At 35.7% G+C, this 24,364-nt stretch overlaps 1 protein-coding gene across 1 annotated transcript in view; it reads right to left on the bottom strand.

The window, feature by feature from the left end:
• LRP6 (LDL receptor related protein 6) overlaps nt 1-24,364 on the bottom strand; it is a 139,527-nt gene that overhangs the window by 42,021 nt on the left and 73,142 nt on the right. Inside the window, exons 5-10 of the mRNA XM_045829020.1 lie at nt 24,156-24,287; nt 20,966-21,362; nt 19,733-19,904; nt 2,509-2,725; nt 1,505-1,794; nt 17-243 (exon numbers count right to left, since the gene is read on the bottom strand). Of these exons, the coding sequence (XP_045684976.1) occupies nt 17-243; nt 1,505-1,794; nt 2,509-2,725; nt 19,733-19,904; nt 20,966-21,362; nt 24,156-24,287 (1,435 nt within the window). The remainder of the gene's footprint in view (nt 1-16; nt 244-1,504; nt 1,795-2,508; nt 2,726-19,732; nt 19,905-20,965; nt 21,363-24,155; nt 24,288-24,364) is intronic.

Below are 24,364 nucleotides of genomic sequence, written 5' to 3'. Positions count from 1 at the left end.
ACATAAAGCTGTTTACCCTTCAGCAGGGTCCAACGCAAGAGCTCTGGGACTGTCTAGGTCTTTCCACACCAAAACTTGTCGGTGCTGTCCATCCAACTTTGACGCCTCAATTCGGTTTGTTCCTGTGTCTGCCCAGTACAAGTTCTTTCCAAGCCAGTCTACCGCCATGCCTTCTGGATAATCTAAGCCGAATTCTACCACATGTTCCAGTGCACTGCCATTCATAAAGGCTCTGCTGATGGTCTGCAAAAGTAAGATTAACAACAAAGTTAAATGGCTTAACTACAAAACACTACTGAGAAGATATTTGGTTTAGGTTTTGTTGGGTGGGAGGATCCAGAAGAGGCAGATGCATAGTTTCTTAAAACAACTCATATATTTTATGAGTACAGGGGGAAAAATGATATCAAACTAATAAATGCAACTGTGACCTCAAGTTTTATTGCCAATTCAGGGAGAAATTTTTGAGATTCTTAAGGACCAAAAATTACTCAGATAAGACAGTAGAATGACTTTCTTTTTAAACTTTATTAGTAATCAAGTGAGAGAGATGTGACCAGAATATTGTAGACTCTTAACTGGTAGGTAGCTTTCTGATGGTACTTGAGAGTATGCCATGTTATTGTGTCAATTTGAGATCTCAACAAGTTTATACCTTACATAAAATGCATAATGCCATACTCATATTATCCCTACTGTAGCTCTGAGCTCTCTAAAATTTGAAACAATCATAATTCAAGCTGTTAATAACAGCTGCTACTTCCTGTCAAGCACTATCCTAAGTATTTTGTGTACACATATTTTCTCACTTAATCCTCACAATAGCCCTGCAAAATAGAGATCATCTCTATTTTCAAGATGTGGAAAGTTAGAAGGCCAAAGTAAAAGCCAAGATTTATTTATTTACTCCATTTACTCACTCAACAGATTTTACTGAACATTATCAGAATCCTACTCTGGCTCCAATGCCCCATGATTTTTGCACGTTAAACAAAACTTTATACAAGTTATATGAAACAAGCCCAAAACAATCTGGAAGAAGAAAACATTATTCTCCAGATTTTCTGAGAACTCCTTTTTGATTCAGTATGCTTTTCAGTATTTATTCTAGGAAAAAGAAAATAAAGTTGGGCTGTAACTCATAACTGGCATTTTCTACCTCATTCAGGCTCCAAAATTTTGTTGAAAGAAAAATTAAGAGTCAAGTCTTTGTAAGCCATTTGTGTGAAATATACAACTGCTTACTCTTTAATTGCGGAAAATGTCATTTGTTACCTTCAAATGGAACAAAGTAAAGGAAGACTATGTTTTATAGATTTAGACATTCAAGCAAAGTACCTTGTATTAAAAGGCACTTAATTAAATAATGAACGGGATTTTCCCTTGATTTCCTTTAAAAAATTTAAGTTCTTTGTTGAACATTGCCTATTAAGCAATGAAGGAGGTTGACCTAGAAGCTCTCCTTTTTACTCCCCAGTTTTAATACTTCAAATCTTTTGCCAACCTTGAGTGATATATCAGTCCAGTAAATTCGGTTGTCTGTCACATCAAAATCCAAAGCAGAAGCTTCTTTGACACCAGTGAGCGGAATGGCCACATTATTATTGTTAGTTTCCAAAGAAATTCGCCGGATATCCGCTCTCCGAGAAAACAAAAGGAAAGCCTCTGGGACAATGCAAGTCTTCATGTCACTGATGAGTTCAAAGCCAATGGGACAGGCACAGCGAAGGCCCTGAGGTCTATAGAGGCAAAGATGGCTACATCCCCCATTTTCCTCAGCACAGGGGTTGGAACCTAAAAGATAATTATGAAAGGGCACAGAAGGACACACAGTGACATCATCAACACATTTTTACTTTAGAATTACTAAGCATTTGGTTCACAGAGACCTATGATTGCATCTGCTCTCAAACCCAGAGGTTCCATTCTAATCCCATAAACAAGCACTAAGAGCACTGATACAAGGCCGGCAGCTATGGCTCCAGCTACCGGGTAGACCCAGCCGGAGAAGTGCTCGAGACCAGGAGTTTCTGAGCTGTAGTATGCACGCTATGCCGACTGGGTGTCTGCACTAAATTGGCATCAATATCGTGACCTTCCAGGGTGAGGGCCTAAAAAGAGGGGTGAACTGGACAAGGCTGGAAATGGAGCAGTTCAAAACTCCCTTGCTGATCAACTAGGAATTAAAGTACGGCAAAATATTTTCCTTTGTATCCACAGTAAGCTTTAAAATAAACTATGTTATTCATACAATAGGATTGAATTCTTTTGATGAAGGGGGTATGTGTGTGTGTGTGTTTCCCTTCAATACAAACTATGCAGACAGAGTAGAAAAGCAACATTTAAAAGACTCATTTCTGACTTGAAAAATAAAAAAGGAGTTAAAAGATTAATTTTATACTCCCTCAAAACATCAACAATTTACCATGCTGCTTTATAAAATTCTGCCTATCTCCATCTTGGCTCATTCATGGCTTCTACCTCTAAGAGAATTTTGGAATTACTTACCAATGATTCGATGAACATTTGTGGCCTTCAGGCCCATGAGGTCAGGGAGCTGATCTATGATGATCTCCCTCTCTGCACTCCGTTTGTGCACTCTTTCGATGCTCCGCCTCTGCCAGTCAGTCCAGTAAACATAGTCACCCAACAAAGTGAACCCAAATATGTGTGGAATTTTGTCTTCCACTAGCACTCGTCTTCCAGTGCCATCAGTATTCATAACCTTCATGTTTAAGTTTAAAGAGAAAAAAATGTATATTTATTCTTCAAATGTATGTGAAAATGACAAATGCAACTTGCCAGTGACATCAAAATCCAAAAGTATTTATCCCTATCACAATGCTTTCACAAAATGACAAAAAGCTGATTTAATGAGGATGATATCAAAGTCAATATAAGCTCATATTTTACCTCTATTTCTCCAATCTCTTAATTTGGCAATATTAGCTTTAGTATGCATGCATCTCTTCTACTAAATGACTATGTAAAAATTAAATATACAATATCATCACCTTAAGTTTGCTTGTACATTTGTTTTCAAATTATAATGTACCTTCACATGCATTATTTCATTGCATATTTGCTTTATAACACATTTTATCCTGAGAGTTTTGCCTTTTTTACATCTAAGGAAACAGATTCATATAAGGTCACACAGCTTGTAAACAGAGTTGGAGTTGAAGTATTTTTTAGGAGTCTTTCACTTAGTATATTTTTTATTTCATTGTTTCTACTTGAAATTAACATCATTAAACTCATTCTGACAGTCTCATGAATATTAGCAATTTCCCTAGAAGTAACCAAAGTGTCTCTGACATTATAGCAGCATCTTCTGTTCTAAACGATGGAGTCTTTTAAAGCACAAACTTGGAAGTCCCTAATTGAGACCATTTCTACTTTTTAAGGTGACCTTGTGCCAGGCAAATTAGCCTTCAGAAATGTTATTCTGGTACTAAAAACATGGACATATAATCAATATCTGCCCCCTAACCCATCTACAAAAAAATATCAAATACAGTCTTATGTGCAAGTGTTAATTTTTTATCCATATAATTAGTAAGAAATATTCCATGTAAGCCAACACTGTGATTGCCTAAATGGAATGACAACCAGATGTTCTTCATCTATCCTCTCTAAAAGTTTAAAAAAACCTAATGATATTCCAAGAACATCCAAACCTCAGAAAAAGACAAAATACTTAAAAATTGAGCAAGGAAAACTATACCATATTCTAGTAGTTTCACTTGCAAATATCAATAAATATCTGATTTATAGCTGATGAAAGAGAAATTTATATTAACTGAATGTTTATCTGTTCATATCAGATACAACAGAACTTCTATTAAGCCAACTGGCTAAATCTATATTTAAATAAATTTTTTAAAAGTCAGAAACATATGCCCTGGCTAGTGTGGCTCAATGGACTGAGTGCCAGCCTGTGAACCAAAGGATCACTAGTTGGATTCCCAATCAGAGCACAAGCCTGGGTTGCAGACCAGGTCCCCAGTAGAAGGGGCTCGCAAGAGGAAACCACACATTGAAGTTTTTCTCCATCTCTTTCTTCCTCCCTTCCCCTCTCTCTAAAAATAAAAAAATAAAATCTTTTAAAATTCTTTAAAAAACAGTTATAAACATAGTTAAAATCCAACTCCTATATTAAATACTGTTTCAAGTTAATAATTTCTCTTTGATCCATGAGCTTATGTTTTTTATATTTATATTTTCTTGTTATAGATCATTCCTGGACATATTTTATGATGTCTATGCTTTATCTTTTTTTTTTAAAGATCTTATTTATTTATTTTTAGAGAGAGGAAAAGGGAGGGAGAAAGAGAGGAAGAGAAACATCAATTGGTTGCCTCACGTATGTCCCCAACTGCGGACCTGGCCTGCCACCCAGGCATGTGCCCTGATGGGAAATCGATCCCATGACCTTTCAGTTTGTGGGGAAACAACCAACCAACTGAGCCACACTAGTGAGGGCTGTCTGTGCTATATCTTAAAATTAATTTGGTGTTTAAGAGTAAAAGGAGTAAGCAGAGAAAAGGGCAGATTACATATCTAAAAAATGTGAACTCTAGAATAGCAGGAACCTTAATTCAACCATTCATCTGCCTTCCACAGCTATTAAAGAGCCTGGCAAGGAACTCAATAAATATTTGTTAAATAATTTTTAAAAGGAGACAGGTTTCCTAAGACACTCAAGGAACATTCCTAAGAATGGAAATGAAAATTTCTATTAACAGTTCTTATCCTCAGATCCTAGAGCTCAACCATTTGAATGAATGAAAGGAATTCTTGCCCAAATTTTAAATCCATGTAAAGTGCATTCTGCTGCCTACTTTTGGAGAAGGGATGTATTCCTGCTCCCTTGTAATGGCAGTGCTCTGAGAAAGAATTTCTGGTCCCATTCTATTACTGCCTGAAAACTGATCAGGGTGAAAATCATTCCTTCATTAGACATATAATCCAGAAATGTCTATTTTAGTAGAGAAAGCTTATTTTGAAAACTCTACACTTTTCCCTCTCTGTCCTAATAGGGAGATTATCTCTTGACTCTAGTATCTTCCTCTACCCCCTTTACAAGAACTTTTCTCCCAGTACTATTTCCTTCTTTTCAAGGATCTTCAATTTTTCCTTCTCCATACGGCCCTTCTTTTCTGCCTTTAACACAACGCAATTCCCCCCATTTTATAGACACTGTTTAAAAGTTGAATGATCCTGTTTTAATGGCCACATTCTTTGTATATGAAAGATACAAAGCGATCTTTGGCGATCTTTGAATATGATCGCCAACAGCTGCTTCTAGCTTTCATCATTTGTTCCCTTACCTGCCTACAAATGGCTTCCAATCTATGCCTCAGGTTACGTGACTACTGAAAACAGCCAATGACTAGTTTCTTGCTTTTCTCAGTTCTTGAGCTCTTTCGCCACTTTTTAACATTGGACCATCTTAACCACCCACTAAAACTCTACACTGGGTTCGTGGCACAGTATCTTATTTCTTTTTCTATAGCCAGGAGTGCTTTTTATCTCTCCATTTCACTGGTTCCTTCTTCCTTTTTCAAATACGGGTGGGTATTTCCCAAGATTTCTTGAGTTCTTCTCTGTCTGTAAACACCTTTCAAAAAGCTCATCAAGGCTTATGGCTTCTGTTATCATCTTACATAGAAAAATTACAAATATGTAAAGTTGTATTCTAAGGTCTCACATCAGTTTCTATTGCAGAATTCCCTTCTCCCAGAAAACACACTGCTACCTCATCTAAAATACCACATACTTGACAGTGAACCTATGTTCTCCATTAGGTGGAGTTCATCATCCTATCAGAGGCACATCAAATGCCAAGTGCTTAATATTCCATATTATAAAGCTTTAAAACACTACTTCCTTACAAGCTTATGGTATTTAAACATTATCTGATTTAATTTTATTCTTAGTTTCATTCAGCATTATCTTAAATCAATTAATATGCATTACTTTATACTTAATAAATACTAATTTTTCTGATTATGTCTAAATATTCGCCTTTCTATTAAAATTTGCCAATCTAAATGTCTAATACTGAATTAGATGCCTAATAATGAGCTTCTTTGTAAGAATAAAATTTAAACTCCAACTTCAAAAATGTTACAGGATCAACCAACTCTTCTCTTTTAGCTATGTCGTCCTGCAACATTTTTGTTGGCTCATTTTGATAAATGAACAACTTAAATATAAGACAGCTGATTAAGTATGACTTTGGATAATGAACAAAAAAAGAAACTGAAAATCACAGTGAGAAAAATAACAAAAGCACAACTCCAAAAGATTCTTTTAGTTTACATAATTAAGCATCTTCTATTTAGCAGTTACTCTTCATTCTTCTGCTGTAAAAAAATAATCTCATGATTAGCAAACAATATTCTGGCAGAATCAGATTTGGATTTCAAATATAAGCTCTATCCCTCACCGGCAGCTTCTCACATGCAAATTAGAACTGACTTAAAAATTAAAGATCTCTGCTGTGAATATAGCACAGTATCGGATGTGTTGCTGGTTCTTGACTTTTGAAATTATTTTAGTGAAATGCTTTAGTCCTTAAAAGTAAAAAGCTATACTCAAATAGCTATAATTAATTTATAAAATATAGTTCTTCAAAGTAAACATGAATACACAAATATAAAAGAATATGTGAAAATAAAAAAAGAGTAACTACACACTGTTAAACTGAAGAATAAAAGCAATACAGACCTTTCCATAGTTTGGCAACTAGTGGAAAACTACAGGGCCTTGTTCTCATTTCAAACATCTATTTTTATTGTTTGCTTACACTACTCAGGTGTACAGTAACTAAAACAATAAGCAAAAAGGAGCAGTTTGACAATTGATCAGAGCATAACTTTGCTACTCTGCCAGACCCTCTTTCCACTCCCCACCAAAATCAAACACAAACATACCTAGTAAGTGCAAACCACCATGGAAGACATTATGGTGAATGCTAAGAAATTTGTAACAGGACCTCTTCTGGCTTACGAATTACGATCTAGAGGTAAATTATACCCTTCTCTAGCCTATAGCTTACCAGGAAAATCTTCAGGAAATAGCAGGAATTCAAATCCACCTTGAAGAATTAGGAGAATTTTGAGAAAGAAAAAGAGAAAAGGACTTTCTACAATAAGAGAAATTGCACATGTTAACACACAGAGTTAAGGACACTTTGAAAGAAACTCCCTGAGGCAAAAGAAAGAATACAAAAGGTACTTAAAGAAGACCGTGCCAGGCAGATACCACCCTATGGCAGGTATGAAATTTCAGGATAAGGAGCATTATAGAAAACAAAAACTTCTGAACGCATTTTAAGGAGCATGACATAACAAGGCTGTTTTCCAGGAAGACCTCATTTACCTCTGTCTCCATGTTCAGATCGTGTGCACTAGAAATTAACATCTTAAATACAGAATTATAGTAATTCCCACAAAATTACCTGTGAGATGATGGTAAGTCCAAAATCTCTTATCTAAGTCTCAGGGCCAGCTGTATTTCAGAATGTAGATTTTAAAAAATATATTTAGAAAGGTTAACAAAATGCTCACAGCATGTCACCTCCACCCGGGTCCAGGGCAGCACTTCACTGCCCGCATATAATTATTTCTACAAAGGGAGACAAATAATGACTACAAATGCTCTTACATTGCTTCAGGGCAGCATCACCACCAACCGAAGTAACAAAAATTATTTTTGGTTTCTAGAGGTTTTTTTTTTTAATTTCAGAACTACACATAAATGACTGTAGATCAGAAACACTTGGCTGATCTTCAACTCAGTCCCTGGACAAAACTAGGGTTTGGATCAGTGTTAAAGCTGTACTAAGTGCAAGCAAGGGTCTCTGGGGAAAAAAAAAAAGAACAAAGAACATAGTAAGGTTTTTAGCAACATCTGGAGAAAGAAAATGGTAATGCCGATCTTAAGATCTTTAGAATAGCACAATGGCCAGGAACTTAAACAGGGTTCTCTAGGAGTCACAACTAAGGATTCTGTAGCTTTACCTACTTGGGCACCAGGACCTTCCAGCTATTCCTGTTCTCTCACTTTAAGAGTGAAATATAAAAGTCTTTTGGGGGGGACTGGATAGGGGTGGGGCATAAATAAAACCCACACTAAAGCTAGATATATCACATCTATTTCAAATTAATGTAATTAAGATGTACTAAAGATTTTTTAAATTTACTTTTGTAAGCGCATTTTTTCCCTTAATTCCACATCTTCCTAGTCTCGTCTGCTGTAGGTTTTACAACAGAGTCGAGTCTAGAACAGTGCTGTCCAAGAGAAATATAATACCAGCCACAAAGGTGAGTTTTGTGAGTTTCTTTAAAAAATTAAAAGAACTGGCGAAGCTCAGTGGATTGAGCGCGGGCTGAGAACCAAAGTGTTGCAGGTTCGATTCCCAGCCAGGGTATGTGCCTGGGTTGCAGGCCATGAGCCCCAGCAACTGCACATTGATGTTTCTCTCTGTCTCTCTATCTCCCTCCCTTCCCTCTCTAAAAAGAAAAAAAAAATAGTTAAAAGAAAAAGATAAAATTAATTTTACCTAATAAATTGATATATTTAATGAAATCAAATATCAAATCCAATATAGCAAAAATATTTTTATTTTAATATATCTACTTTAAAATATTTTATTTATTTTTTTTTAGAAAGAGGAGAAAGGAGGGAGAGAAACATCAATGTGTGGTTGCCTCTCGTGTGCCCCCTCCTGGGGACTTGGCCCGCAACCCAGGCATGTTCCCTGACCTGAGAATCAAACCAGTGACCCTTTGATTTGCAGGCTAGCACTCAGTCCAGTGAGCCACACCAGCCTGACCAATATACATTTTTATTTTAATATTATTCATGAGATTTTTTTTCATACTATGTCTTAGTATGTATTTTGCACTTCAAGCATCTCAATTCAGAATAACCACATTCTACCTGTTCCATCGATGTATGTGACTATTGGCTACCATAACGACTACACAGAATTAGAATTTCATGGTGGTGACTATACTGCTTACAATAAAATTAACTTACTCCTGTTTAGATAAGATCTCTGTCCCCTCTTACACCTGCCACTTTCAGGGTTGTCACAGGTCCATCAGGCTTAGTAGACCCACAAACAAATGTCTTTAATTTGGTCTTTCCTTTCTCCTCAGCTACACTACACTTAATTCTAATATGGGTAAAAATTACTTCAAAAAACAATTTCTGATGAAAATATTACTAAAACTCCACCTCTTTATATCTTTTTGCAAATTTGCATTTCAAAGCACTAGCTGAGATTTCTAAGAACAAAGGCCTGATTCATTCATTGCTCTTAGGGTACCTCAAAACAGAAGTATTAAAACAGAGGTATTAAAACCTCAAAACTATGATATTAATAAGAGGATCCTTATCTGTCATCTCCTTAGTTCTCCCTTTCAGACCATCTAGACTGACCATGCACTGACAACAGTTGAAGGTGGGTGGTTCATGAGAATCTTTACTCTGTTTTACTATATCTGTGAAGTTTCCCTAATTAAAAAAAAAAATGAATGGAGCAAAGATAAAGAACAAGTCCAAGGGAAGAAGGGTTGGGAAAGGGGTGGGGGTGGGGAGAGCTGTTATTAATAAATGTTATTATTTTTGCCCTTAATCTGCAGGAAGCAATGATAAGAATCCTCTGAAGAGATTAAGGGATCAACAGCTTAAATAAAATCTGATTGTGAGAGCTTTACATGTGAAGAACTATGTATTTTCCTACGTGAGTCCAATGCTTACTTTCTGAAACTTTTCTTTCATTATTTGTGCCAAGTTCACACTTTTGTTAGAAAATTAGCTTTTCCCCTAAATATCCTCCTCTACCAACCATACGACCGCTTTCCATTAGGCAGAAGCAATATAGTGAAACAAGTACATGCTGCTCTGTCTCAAAGAAAATCACTACTGCATTTCTCATACCCAACTATGAACAGTTTTGGACAGGTTTCTAGGTTTGTAAATAGGATTTTAAGCCCCGTATGTTTAAAACAACAACCCCCGGGGGAGAGTTTGCTTGTATCTTCTGAACCCAAAACAAGTGGACCATTTTAGATGATTCCAAAAGACTGATGCGCCTTATACTTTAATAGCTGAGTCAACACTACTTAAATCTTCTGGTGATTCTTGAGGGTGTGCTTCACTGTATTACCTCAGAGTGGTTTAATTAGTTGAACTGAAATTAGGCTTCTGTCACCTCTAAAATCTTCCTACAAATTTGAACCAGAGTCTCCAGTGGTTTCAGCTGCTTCAACCACATTGCGGTATAGATTTAACATTCTGAGGCATTCTCAAATATCCCCAAACCACACTGAGAATGTGGGCTACAAGAGGAAACAGATGTGGGTTAACCAGAACATTATCTCCACAGAGAGGAGGTAAGAGCAAACCTTCTGTAAACATCACATCCGGTTTTTGGAGCAGTTTCATCAGTTCATTAAATGTCAAGACAGGATTACCCATGAAATCTTGGAATGCAGCCAGTCTACAACCAAAACTGCTGCTATGCAACTTTACTTGACTAGACATGTTCAAGAAATAGATGACAACAGGACAACCAGGCACCCCTCATAAAACAAACTGGAGTGGGAATGCTATGCAGCTCCAAAAGGGAAACCAAATTACGCTCATAAGGAACCATTCTTCTTCTAATGTTCCAGGCAACATCTAAAACTAGTAGTGAATTGGAAGTATAGGAGAGATACAAACAAATATCCTTGGGGGCTGACTGACAGACTTCACAGGACATAAAATAAAATTTCACAGAAAGGCACTTAGAAACAGAATATATATCCATAAAAATAACATTTCAGTCATGCAGAATCTCACGGGGGTGACAAGTGAAGAGAAATGTTTAGACCCAGGAAGGGAAGTAAAGAGATGGCATGCACTTGTTTCAGGGAGCAGTAAGGGCCACTACAGTGATGCATCTAAAACTTTTTAACGCAGTTCCTGATATATTATGACTAAGTAAAGAGATGAGTGATTTTTAATATGAAGGAAAAGTATCATAGTTGCAGTAGGTTTAATTTTTTTTAAGAACATGCTTAGAATATTAAGCATTTACAGTTACTATGTCCTTTTACAGAAAGAACTAAGAACTGCTATTGTGACCAAAGTTTTCTAAAACCTGACTTACTCAGGAAAACTATAAAATTGAGAACAGATTATTTTCAGAAGGCATCATTAAAATAAACAGCAACACCACCTTAGTCAATTCTACTGAATTGCTTCTCAAGACATTTCTGAGAGCCCCACTTTCCTACGGGAAAACATGAGCACGTTAACAAGGGAAAACTAAGGGCTTTCTCTCATTCTTTTCAAGTATAGCTAAAATAAATCCTATCTGCCCTCTGAGTAGGAAAAAAAATAAATTGTAACACCTCAGTACTAAAAGGTAAATTACTCCAGTACCAATGAGCATGCCTTATGCCCAGATATTGGTTTTTAAATACTACTCCTTCATGAAAAGAACCATGGCTCCTTGGACCAACAGCTGATTCCAAGGCTGAGGCAAAGGAAATAAGATAAAGCTGCAATATACTGCTGTTTCAGAAACTTCTTTAAAAATGACAGAAGCTTCTTGAAAAATTAAAAATAGAACTACCATGATCCTGTAGCGGGAAATATACCCGCTACTGGGTATACTTCCAAAAGAAGTGCAAAAAGGTTCTCAAGAGTTATTTGCACACCCATGTTCACTGTAGCATTATTCACAATAACCAGGAGGTGAAACCAACGTAAATGCCCACACACTGATGAATAGTTAAAGAAAATGTGGTATATAAAATGGAGTATTATTCCACCTTTAAAAAGATGGGAATCCTGTCATATGCTACAACATAGATGAACCATGAGGACATTAGGCTGAGTGAAATAAGCCAGTCACAGAAAGTGACTGCATGATTCCAGTTATATGAAGTACCTAAAGTAGTCAAACTCTTAGCAATAGAAAGTAAAATGGCGGCTGCCAGTTTGGGGGTGGGGAGGAGAAGGAGTTCTTCAAGAGGCACAGTTTTAGTTTTACAAGAGAAGAAAGTTCTAGAGATCTTGTTACACAACAATGGGCATATAATTAACACTACTGTACTGTACACTTAAAAATGGTTAAGGGGGTATGTTTTATGTTATGTGTTTTTACCACAATTTAAAAAAAATAAAGCAGAAAGCATGTGAAAAAGATGCAGGAGTCAACTTGAGGGTGCTTTTAATGACAATTCTGGGACAATTTTTACAACAATATGATGATAATAATGGATATAACTTATAGAATAAAATAATCGTCCACAAGTCCACACTGAAATTTGAGTAAACAGAGGTAAGGGGATAGCTCTTCTTATAGGAGAATTCCAGTTAATACATATAGTAGGAATACATCATGGAAATGGTATCAGTGTTAATTTCCTGATGTTGATAATTGTTTCATGAGTATGTAAAATGAAGCTGGGTGAAAGATTATTCTTGCAAGTTTTCTGTAAGTCTGAAATTATTTCAAAATGAGTAAGTACAAAAAAAGAGGCAGCAGAGCACAGCACAATAAGTACTGTATTAGGAATCAGGAAACTTCAATTCCATTCACTGCTTTCTAGATAGAAAGTTCCATGACTTTGGGCAAACAAAAGATAACTCCTGGCTGGTGTAGCTTGGTGGATTGAGCACGGCCTGCGAACCAAAGTGTCACAGGTTCGCTTCCCAGTCAGGGCACATGCCTGGGTTGCAGGCCACAGCCCCCAGCAACTGCACATTGATGTTCCTCTCTCTCTTCCTCCCTCCCCTCTCTAAAAATAAATAAATAAAATCTTAAAAAAAAAAAGAAAGAGGAAAAAAGATAGCTTTCTATTTTAAAAAAAGATGATAACTAAGCAAAAAGCACTAAGCTTTTTTAGTGCTTTTTTAGGAAGAGAAACTGCTGAATTTTAGGAAGAGAAACATGGCTAGAAAGAAAAAATGTTTGTGTGAGTATATGATGCTATCTAGAAACCATAGCTAGTTTTATAAGATTTGAAAACAGCTTTATTTTATTCAAAGACAACACTTTGGAAACCTATAAAACACTGTTTACTTACTGGTCTGGAGACTAATAAAATCTATCACAGCACAGAAGAGTTTTTGACATATTTGAAGAATAACTGTTAACTAAAACACAAAAGTAGTATTACAATTCTCAACCAAATATAAAAGCCAAGTCATTTGTTAATCCAAAATAAAAAATAAATGAACAGCAAAAACAAAAAAATGTTAAATAGGGGCTCTATTAATTCCATAAAGCCTCTAATTTCATTCCTACTTACAAAGTCTTGGCAGATTTCAGAAGCTCAAAATTATAAATGAAATATTAAACAAACACCAGCCTATTGAAAATTTCACTACAATAAAAAGAATACTAATCCTTCTCTGAGATTTAGTTATTTCAGATCAACTCCAACAAAAGAAACCCCCAACAAATTATAGTACAATAAATGAAAATGTAGTAGAGTTCAACAACAAAATGACAGGACCTGCATGCTAAAATTAAGATTACTAGAAGGTCTTAATTTTTAAATTGTAAACTATATCTAAAATGGAAAAAATTGACAGAGAATCCTTTGTTCATTACAGATAACTACAGGAATGACTATTACACAGGTTCTTTAAATAGCCGGTGGTAATTTTAAATTGAAACAAAGAGTTAAATTGCCTGTCACTGTTAACTGCTCAATGTGTTACAAATTCCTTACCAGGAAATCCCAAAACTGTGGTCCTTGTCATTATCTGACTGCTAACCCTTTCCAAAGCTTCTAAAAACAACAATGAAATCTCTACAACCCCTCTAAAAACAAAATGAAATCTCTACAACCCCTTTAAAAGTATAATAGTTTCCCACCTATACAGACATAACCTCCTGAAAAATAATGTTTTACATGGACTCCATTAATAAAAAAGCATTTACAAGTTTGGCAAGCTTCAAACAACAGCTTTAAACATTTCAGACTGAAACTAAAAATACCCGCACACACGGTTTTATACTAAAACATGAGAAGAAAAAGTATAAAAGCATAACATTTTAAAAATATCCAAATACAAGTTCAAACTTGGTCACTAAAAATGCTTGCTAAGTACCAATGCGCATCAGATTATTCTAATTTACATAGATAAAACCATACTAACTCCTAAGTGAGGCAAAGCATCTTCATTGGTGAGGCTCTGGGGTTTGCTGTGGCAGTTCAGGAAAGCATGATTACTCTTATCATCAAGGATGGTTCTCTCCTTGCATTATAAACATGCAATCATTTTTTTTAGAGCCCAAGTCAAATGGATAATAAGACAACATCTAATTGGATGATGAACTACTTTGGTTACTGTAGATGATAACTTAAATAATGTTGCTAGAGTTATACATGAATAGGTAATTTTCAAATAGGAGTTTAAAAAAATATAGTATAAGATACACCCCAACAGATGCAAGGTGATACAACGGGGCAGCACCATGTTTATCACTCAATGAATATCGGCCCAAAATCCAGGTATTCTGTTGAACTGAGGAATCAATCTTATGATGGGAGTTTATCAATATCATTCTTCTGTTATTATATGTCAAGAAGATGTGGGGAAAAATATAAACAGGGTCCAGCAGAAGTAAGGCCTGCTTGAGTGTGGTTGGTAGGGTAATAATATGGGTATAATAATTTATAGATTTAATTTGAACAGTTCATTTAAGATGTCATATGGTGTGCTTAAGTGTGATTATATTACAGAATTACATGCTTATGATTTTTTAATAAAAGACTTTGTAATAAAGGGGGCATTATTTGCATCAGACCCTGTATTTACACCCATCCATACATACACATAGTGTGGTAAAGTAGTAAGAATGGGTAATGTTTCAGGAATTTAAGTTCATTGACTTGAGTATCTAAAACTGAAAGTATACTATAATCTATTTTAAGGAACACTGAATGTTATAAATTAGCAAAGATTCAAAAGAAAGCACTTGGTAGTACCTGTTATCAGACAAGCTTTATCTCAACAGATGATTGTATTATTATAAATTCTTAACAAGGAAGTAATCTTAGAAACAGACAACAGAAAAATCATCATAAATGGGTCCTTGTGTGCCTTAACAGACTTTCACAATACGCAGGCTGAAGATGCCAGACAAAGAAATTACTTTAAAAAGAAATATGAATACTTGGGAAACAAATTTCCTTATTAGGGTATTGATAAAATAGAGGAAGTTGTCATGGGAGGAAAATGTAGCCCTGCAATTTCAGCCTTAGAATATGAAATAGAACATTCACCAAATGCCAAGTTTTCAGCACAGATCCTACACAATAATACCCTCTTTATTCAAAATTTCTTGGTACTCAAGGTTCTAATAATCTCCATTTCTGTTTCCCAACAAAGCTCTGCCAAGTATAATTAGATTTGAACAAAACTACTATGGACACTGTATTCTCTAAAGAATGGAAATTTATAATAAAAGAGACTCAAAACAAATCTACATGCCGTTAAGGTAGACAAGAAAAATCTCTTTTACCTATAACTACTAGGTGTTGCTGAATTTGACAGCAAAACCTCAGAAACAAAAGGGAAGAAATGAAATAAAAAGTACGTAATAAGAAAACAAACTGTAAGAAAAATTTAGTTATAATAGTATTATTTTCAATAAAACCAGTAATTCAAAGTGCATTAATTTTGCCAATCAGTTAAATTGGGATGTAATGAGAAAAGCATCCTGAAAAAATACAAGCAAACAGTACATTCTTTATATAATGGCAAGAAAATGCTTTAAACTTATAAATTATCAATGATATGTCTTTGCTGTTGGTAAGCAGTATTGCAGGCACTCAAGTGCAACAGATGTTTTTGGCAGTGAAACCTGACCAAGAAAAATGAGAATGTTGTTAAGACACAATGTGTTTCTGTCTACTGCAAGGTCTTATACAGCAGAAATAAAGGCTTATTTGATGCTCCCCATGTCAGAAAATAGAAATGATACTTTCTGCTAATGCTTTAGTATTTATTATCAGAAAGCCCCAGAATACTATATTAACATTTGGGTGGGGCAGGGGCTGGGAGAGTCCAGTGCAGACAAGTAAACCAGGAGCTTGTTCATAAAAGGTGATTAAATGATAACAGCATAATGAAGAAACAACAAAAACAAGCACCAGCATGTACCTTTTAACTGACACCTACAGAAAAGTGGTCACTATCAGCTGACAAGTAAGGAAATCAGACATAACCTCAAAGGTGCATTCTTATATTAAAGCATGGGTCAATATTATGACTATCTTAAAAACTCTGACATCATTAGCAATTCCTTGTGTTTCACCTCTCTCTGCAGATGGTGGATATAAACCTTGAACCAAAACTAAGGAATCTCCACTGAGGGGGCACATAGCAAATGAACATTCTGAGCTTCTCCCATAAGATCCACTCAAAACACAAGAATTTACTATGCCTTACACTACTATACATATTTACCAAATAATTGTATTTTCTCCCCAAATGTACTATAAACACATATACGGCAGTTTGATCCCAAGTAAACTCTAAGTCGGGTATCAAACTTATTTTCACCTGGGGCCACATCAGCCTCGCAGTTGCCCCCAAAAGGCTGAATGTAATTTTAGGACTGTGTAAATGTATCTACTCCTTAACAGTTAAGCGAGAGCTCAGAGCACAAGGTGCCGGCCGGATAAAACAAGGTGGAGGGCCGGATACAGCCTGTGGGTCTTGTGTTTGCCACCTGTGCTCTAAGTTTTCCAGAAAAGAACAGGGTTATTTAATCCATACTTAGATATTTTCTTACAGTCCCAGGAAAAAAGCAGCTTTCATTCTTGGACATGACAAAAGTTGGGAAGCTTTCTTAAAAGGATGGGACTAGAAGAGAGCATGTGACCTAGACTAGGGCCAGATCAGTACCTAGGATCAGCTGCTACATAACAAAAGTCTAGCAAATAATCTTGGAAATAGAAGCATTTTTAAAATTATGTATCACCCAGAAGTTTTCAAGTTCACTATAACCTACCTACTACTAAGTAAAGCAAGACAAAAAGCCTGTGGTGGCAGTTGCTCCTATAATCACCACTAGTCTCAGAAAGGGAAACGAACAGTTTTTCTCTGGAGAGCTGTGCTCTTTCCTTAGTTTACCATATATCAGCTATTTTACACGTCATCATAAATCAAGGACCGAAATAAGAATACCAGCTCTCTTTATTTCCTAGTTGTGTCTGTGAAAAGAAAATGACAAAAGCACTGATGCTCAATTACAGAAATTTCACCAGAATCTCCAGGGGAAAAAAATAAGGGGAAGTATGTGTGCATAATTTGGTGGAAGCAGATGTACCATTAACTGCAAATAATCTACCAAAAAGAGAACAAAGAACATCAGCAGCTGTGTTCCCTGAAAACCTGGAGGAAGAGCAACAGATCTGAAAGGCAGGTTTAAAAATGCAGGTACCACACTCAGGGAAGAAGCAAAGAAGTGAGGGAGTAAATGACACCACTGTGTACACATGTATAGCACAGGAAGACAGAACAAACCAGAAGGAATACTAATTTTAAGATCTAGTGGACTCACAGCAAACTAAGAAAATAAATCGTGTTTAATCATCAATATTATTTATGTATTATTATGTAACATGTATTCATTTTTACTCTTAAACACTATTACTCAGAACCTCCATAAATTCTCATTTCTCTATATGAGTCCCTCCGGAACTACTTGTGATTTTGAATAAACTTCTATATCTAAAGTGCTAAAAGTGACCTGAGCCACTAGTGTGGCTCATTTAGTTGGGCATCATCCCCCAAAGAGAAAGGTCACAAGCTCAATTTCCATTCAGGGCACATACCCAGGTTGCGGGTTGGATCCCCAGTCAGGGTGCCTACAAAAGGCAAGAGACCAATATTTCTTTCTCCTGTTGATGTTTTTCTCTCCTTCTCTTTTTCCTCCCTTCCCCTCTCTTTCTAAAAATAAATAAACAAAATCTTAAAAAAAATATGCCCTGGCTGGTGTGGCTCAGTGGACTGAATCCCAGCCTGATAACCAAAGGGTCGCTGGTTCGATTCCCAGTCAGGGCATGTGCCAGGGTTGTGGGCCAGGTCCCCAGATGGGAGCACACGAGAGGCAAATACACATTGATGTTTCCCTCTCTTTTTCCCTCCCTCCCCTCCTCTCTAAAAATAAATAAATAAAATCTTTAAAAAAATAAAAGTGACCTGAAATTGGAAAAATAAAACTTGAGAAATTCCAAGTAAGAAACATTTTATTTACAATCTAATCAGTCACACTAAGCTAAAATAACGTAAGACCATTTTTTAGACCATGTAATTTAAAAAAAGCCCTACAAAATAAGAAATCATGTACTCTTGCCTACTATGAATTACATTCTCTTCCCTTATGTACAGACATTCTTCTTGGACACATAAGCTTTAAACTGTTTTTCTAAGAGAAGTAACACCTATACATTCATGGATAATCCACAGCTGATCAACAATACACATTTGTGAACTGGTTGAGAATGGGTGGGCAATTTGTATTCAAGCCAACCCAAGTGAAGCTAATAGCCTGTCTGAAAAGTGAACCCATAACCTTTGTCTCATTAGCACTGAGCTCCAGCTGTTAAAGATTCAAACACTAACTTGGGTTTAAAGGGGAGAGGAGGAGGCAGTAAAACACTAACAACAGGGAGAAAATTTATACAATCAAGTCTATGCAAAATTTTTATTAATGGAAACCAGCTGCAAGAATGAACGGTGCAGTTTTCAGTATTTGAGCCTGGTGGGAATACTGATGGTTTTTTTTCTATTTCAAGTTTCCATTCTGAAAGCAAGGCCCTTTAATTCATTATTCCTTCAGAGTCCCTGGAACTCCTAAGAATACCTTTCTGAAACAATTGCTCTAGATCCCAAATTACCTATGTACTAGGAGATATCTGCTCTGGCTTTGAAAAGACATTCAAAGTCGTTCCTTATATAAAAGTCATGCATCCACCATAGGAATAATGTATTTGAAATTCTGTTTTAAATATGAGGTCTACAGTCTCTAGCACAGCTTAATTCAAAGTTGTGAAATTTAGACTTCATGCTCAATATCAAAGACATACACCACTTACCAAACACTGTGATAAAATATTCACCACTGGTTGTTTCCACCATAATTCTATTCTGACTGCCACAACTTAACTCTACCATTTGATAAATATTTTTTCCCAAACTCTGGTTAATTACTCTCTCTCCTCAAACAGCTCTAATCAATTTAAAACCTGTTTGCATGTAACCACCTCAATACTTATATATTCCACCATTTGCCCCCAACACCAGAAACAACAAAAAAGCTATACACTCATGGGCTTTGTTTTCCTGACACGACTACCAGCTTTTCCAGAATAGATCTTATATAATATTTGATTTGAGCAGAAACTGCCCCTAGGAAATTGAGATAGTAGCTTTTACCCATACTGGAGAAAATCATTCACATAAGCTTTTAAGACTAAAACAAAATGAATACCCACTTCTCATTGCAAGTGTAATTCAGATATCCTAGAGTTATGTGCAAGAAAATACATAATTGTTAGAATCCTGAAGGTTGAGTAACATTTCTGTGAAAGAACCTCTAGAACCCCAGACAAGAGGCAAGAATATTTGCATCAAATTACTATCAACTTAAAACCATTATAAGACTGGTTTTAAAATTAAAAAGCAAAAAACAAACCTCAATTTTGTCTGTTTTGGCATCTCCCCAGTATATTTTGCCTTCATCATAATCCAAGGCTAAACCATTGGGCCACCCAAGAGAAGTGTTAACCAACACTACTCGGTCAGAACCATCCAGAGCTGCTCGCTCAATTTTCGGGATTTCTCCCCAGTCAGTCCAATACATGTACCTATAGAAGTATAAAGAAAATGAGCTAAAAACGGATAATAAAGTGTAGCTTTTAGTGTCCTAAATAAAGGTGAGGTCCAACCCTCATATCACACTGGTATTACCAATTAATATCATACAAAGGAATAAAAACACAGCACTTAAATATACTAAGAGTATGTTTAAGACACTTTTAATAGCATATAAGCTTATAGGAAATTTTCAGACTAAACATTTTTCTAGATTTGATAATAAAAATGCCTTCCAATAATGAGATTCCATTTTTAGTCATGTTTTTTCAAAATATTTTGTGTTTCTTTGTGTGAACAACCCTCTCTTTTTCTTGCTCATTTGTCATTTCTGACACAAAAAGGTTAACAGTCAGATTACAAACTGAATTCCAAAATAACTAATTCTCCCTGTAATGCTAAGTGATTCTTCAGGCTCCTGGGAGTTTAAGTGGCTCTAAGGCACTGATATACAACAAAGTGTAATGATTTGCCATTATGTTCGCCCACAGAATGAATCTCATAGTTAACAAATAACATTGCTGAGTATATAAAAATCTTTGTTTCCCTTAACTGTGGCCAGGGTGTTATGGCAAAGGAAAAAAAAAAAATGACTGGAAGTCCAGCTGCATGGCATGGCCAGACAAGTTTTGAAAATAGATTCATTTGTATATTTAAAATATATAATGTAAGGTTTTTTTTCCATATCATTCTAGGAGTACTGCAAATGAAATGAAATTAAGTCTTCTAGGGGAAGAAAGAGTTCTGAAAACAATTTCTTTCCTCATTTTTCCTGGTCATGATGCAACCTCAGCAAAATTTGCAGCCAACACCCAAAGTCAGCAAGCATGAACTTAATTTAGAAAGAAAAAAATTTTCAAAAAATCCAAGGAAAAAACTAGCAATTCTTTAACTTGAGACTCTATTACAATCACTATATTCTAAAAATGGAAAGCCACTAAAGAGCTATTTATTGGAAATCATATATAATTCATATTGTTTTCTGTCAATATATTTAGGGACCTGTAGAAAACAGAAACACCAGGCAAAATTTTCTATTAGTGGAGCTTCTTACCCAACCATGGGATCTAACACAATAGCCCGGGGTTCCTCTAAGTCCTCTGAAATCAAGATCTTCCTCATGGTCCCATTGAGCCTTGTCACTTCTATCCGATCAGTGCCAGTGTCTGTCCAATAAAGATTTCGGGCAACCCAGTCAACAGCAATACCATCAGGATGCGCAATCTGAGCGGTGACCACAAACTGACTGCCAGTTCCATCGATGAATGAGCGGCGTATGGCCCTCACTTCATCATCAGTCCAGTAGATATAGCCTTCCACAGGATCATAATCGATAGCAATGGCATGGCGGATATCTTCTAACTGTAAAACAATGTCTGTGAAGTCTGGTGTATCCAAAGAAATGCGTCTCAAGTCTGTCCTTCGGGCTAAAAGCAGTAATTCAGTAGCACCTAGAACAAGGTGGAATAAATGGGGGGAAAAAAGAATTGAAACCCACAGGCAAAATTTAGCCACTCTAAAAAGAATGCAGAACTTCTTCAGGAATTGAAAAGTAAAATGAGTATAAAAGGACACTAGGATCTATTTAAGGTGAAAACGGACAGTAATGTGGTGCAATAGGAAGAGCTTGACTATGAGGTGAAGCTCTTCAATACCTGAGCTCCCCAAATCAAGTTTTGATTTCTTCTCTCATTTCATTCATTATATAGCCACTAGAAATAAAACAGCTACTTAATGGTATAATAAACAACAAGTAATGACCAAAACACTAAGCAGCTGAATATTAAAGGAGGAAGGAGACAAAATACAGGTCTAGTGTTCAAGAAGTATGTTTTTAAAAAGCTGAGGAAATCTAAGGCAAGGATCTTTTGTGACTGATGAAGATATTCTGAAATTGGATTGTGATGGTTGCACAAATCTGTAAATTTACTAAAACTCATTGACTTGTACATCTGAAATGGCTGGATTTTATGGTATATAATTATATTTCAGCCAAGCTGTTCAGACAAAGATAATGTCTTGCAGAGAATTATACCAAAGGAGGCTATGGAGAAGGAAATGCAGCAGCAGAGAGAGGGAAATCAGGTAAATGTTAACACAGTGGTTAAAAGTAAGTTGTAGATCTACCAGAAATGAATTCGAGTAGCTATACAAATTTAGGCAAAACGCCTAATCTCCCTAAGCCTAGTTTCTTCCTATCTCACAGGATTGCTGCAAGGACTCAGGAATGTACTGAACATAAAAGTACCCAATAAATATTAGCTAATAATTATTTTCATTAGAAAATAATTTCAAAATTTTATTTCACTGAGTTTTAAATCAGATTTATGAAATATTTAAAACTCAAATTAGTATTCAATAAAAACCTAGCTAAGACTGAGAATATTAAGCTCAATATTTTTTTGTTTTGGTTTGTAATGTTTAAGTAAATAACTAGCAAAAAGTTACCTAACTATAAAAGCTAATAAAAGATAGTAAGAAAATTGACATCTGAAGAAGTGAAAAAAGATTCCCAACTAAAGAAATTAATCCAAAGGAAAATACTGGCATTAAACTTTGATTATAAATCTGGAATTATAGTTGAAAAACACTGGGAAGAGTAAAGTTCTCAACATCAGTTTTCTGCATCTAGAATTAACTGTAAGTGAATTGTCTTGGAGAAAATATAGCCCTAAATGCCATAGCAAGCACCAACCATAAAATTCACTGCCTCTGCTGTAACTACCAAAAGGAGCCAGCCCAAAACTTTCCAACAAGTAAGTCACAGAAAGTGAAGTTGTTAATTTGAGCAAGGTATCAAAATAGACTAGTTAACTTAAGGCTATTACATGTCAAATATATATCTGAATTGCATTTGCATGCTGTGAGAGAGTAGATAGACCACTACTGCTAAAAACACAAACAAACAAAAAAAGCCCTGTTTTAAAGCCAGTCTACATATTTTTAAACAAAAAAAGGAACACTACAAAAACCTTTTGTTTTAAATGGAAACCAAATTATTGTTTGCCATGGAAACCGTCTGACAAGAGTCGGCCAGCTTCACCTTTAGCTATGAGGATAATTTATCAACGCCAAGTCATGACAAATATCCTGCACACCAGCTCAGTTCCATCTCTCCGACTGCCTGACCCCCTTTCCAGGAACTCTCTAACCAACTCTGAAATAAAGGCTTCTGCTTTTCAGAGTTAGATAAAGAAGCCACTGCTAAATATATCAATTTTCTTACCAGGTCTTGCTGGTGGCTAGAGAGCCAGATGGTGATCCACAGGGGTAAGAATAAAGAACAACATTCTCATTAAGAGGAAAAAGAGGAAAAAGAAAGAACTGGTGTTCTCCCAAACCAGAAGCCCCCTGAAATGCCCTAGTCAGTGTACTTCTCAAACATACCCTGTCTTCAGAGCAGCAATTCTCGACCTTTTCCAACTCATGGCACACATAAACTAATTACTAAAATTCTGCATCATATTAAAAATATTTTCCCGATCTGACAATAAAATAGGTATAGTTTTGATTCATTCACACCAGATGGCTATTGTTATGTTGGCTGTTGTCATTTTTCAATTTGATCATCTAAGAGAGAAAAGGTCATTGTCCCTGACTAAACAGTCAGGTACTGCATTTTTAAATTCTTACAGCACAACACCATGCCATGACACAACAGCTGAATATCGCTGCCACAAAGACTTAACAAAGTAAGAAGAGGCAGTGTAGTTGCTAAGTATAGAGAGAGGTTGCTTTAAACAGTAGAGTATGAAAATTTTTTCTTCTTCTGAAAGCACTTCTCTGTCATTAAAAGGCAATTAAAAAATTGTTCAATTATTTTCAGAAAATATTCTCAACCTCATGATAGTCTCTATAGTTAAAAGTTTAATGAACACCTTTTCCTTGCTCAAAGGTTCTTTATGTACAAGTGCTATCTACATCTACTGTTAAAAATATATTCCTTACAGAATATTCATTTACTTAGGATTCAATTGTGATATAAATGACTAAGAAAATTGACAGAGGAAAGAAATAGAACCTAATTCTTTTCAAAAATAGCATATTAAAAATACTAAAATTTTCAAAATAGTTTTCAAGAGGCCAAAACACACAAAACGCTCCTGTTATATAACCAATTATGAACCTTAAGTAACAAGTCTCCCAAAGCACTATGACCTATAGAGCATGTTATCAAGAAATAAAATAAATCATAATCCTAATTGCTATTTAAAATTTTTCCTTCTTGAAGACCATGTTCTTACCATCTTTGCAAGTTCTTCCATCCTCTAGGAGTTTGACTCCAGTTGGGCAGGCACACTGATAAAAAGGCTTGACTGGAGACATCAAACACAAGTGGGAACAACCACCATTATCAATTCCACATGGATTGGTAGCTGTCAAATATAAATCACACTGATTAATACCAATGATTACAGATGATCTTCGTACACAAAGGTTAACAACCATAACA

This window comes from Phyllostomus hastatus, unplaced genomic scaffold, assembly GCF_019186645.2.
Source record: "Phyllostomus hastatus isolate PE091 unplaced genomic scaffold, TTU_PhHast_1.1 phas_scaffold_93, whole genome shotgun sequence".
Lineage (NCBI taxonomy): Eukaryota > Metazoa > Chordata > Mammalia > Chiroptera > Phyllostomidae > Phyllostomus > Phyllostomus hastatus.
This window is presented reverse-complemented; position numbering and strand designations above follow the sequence as displayed.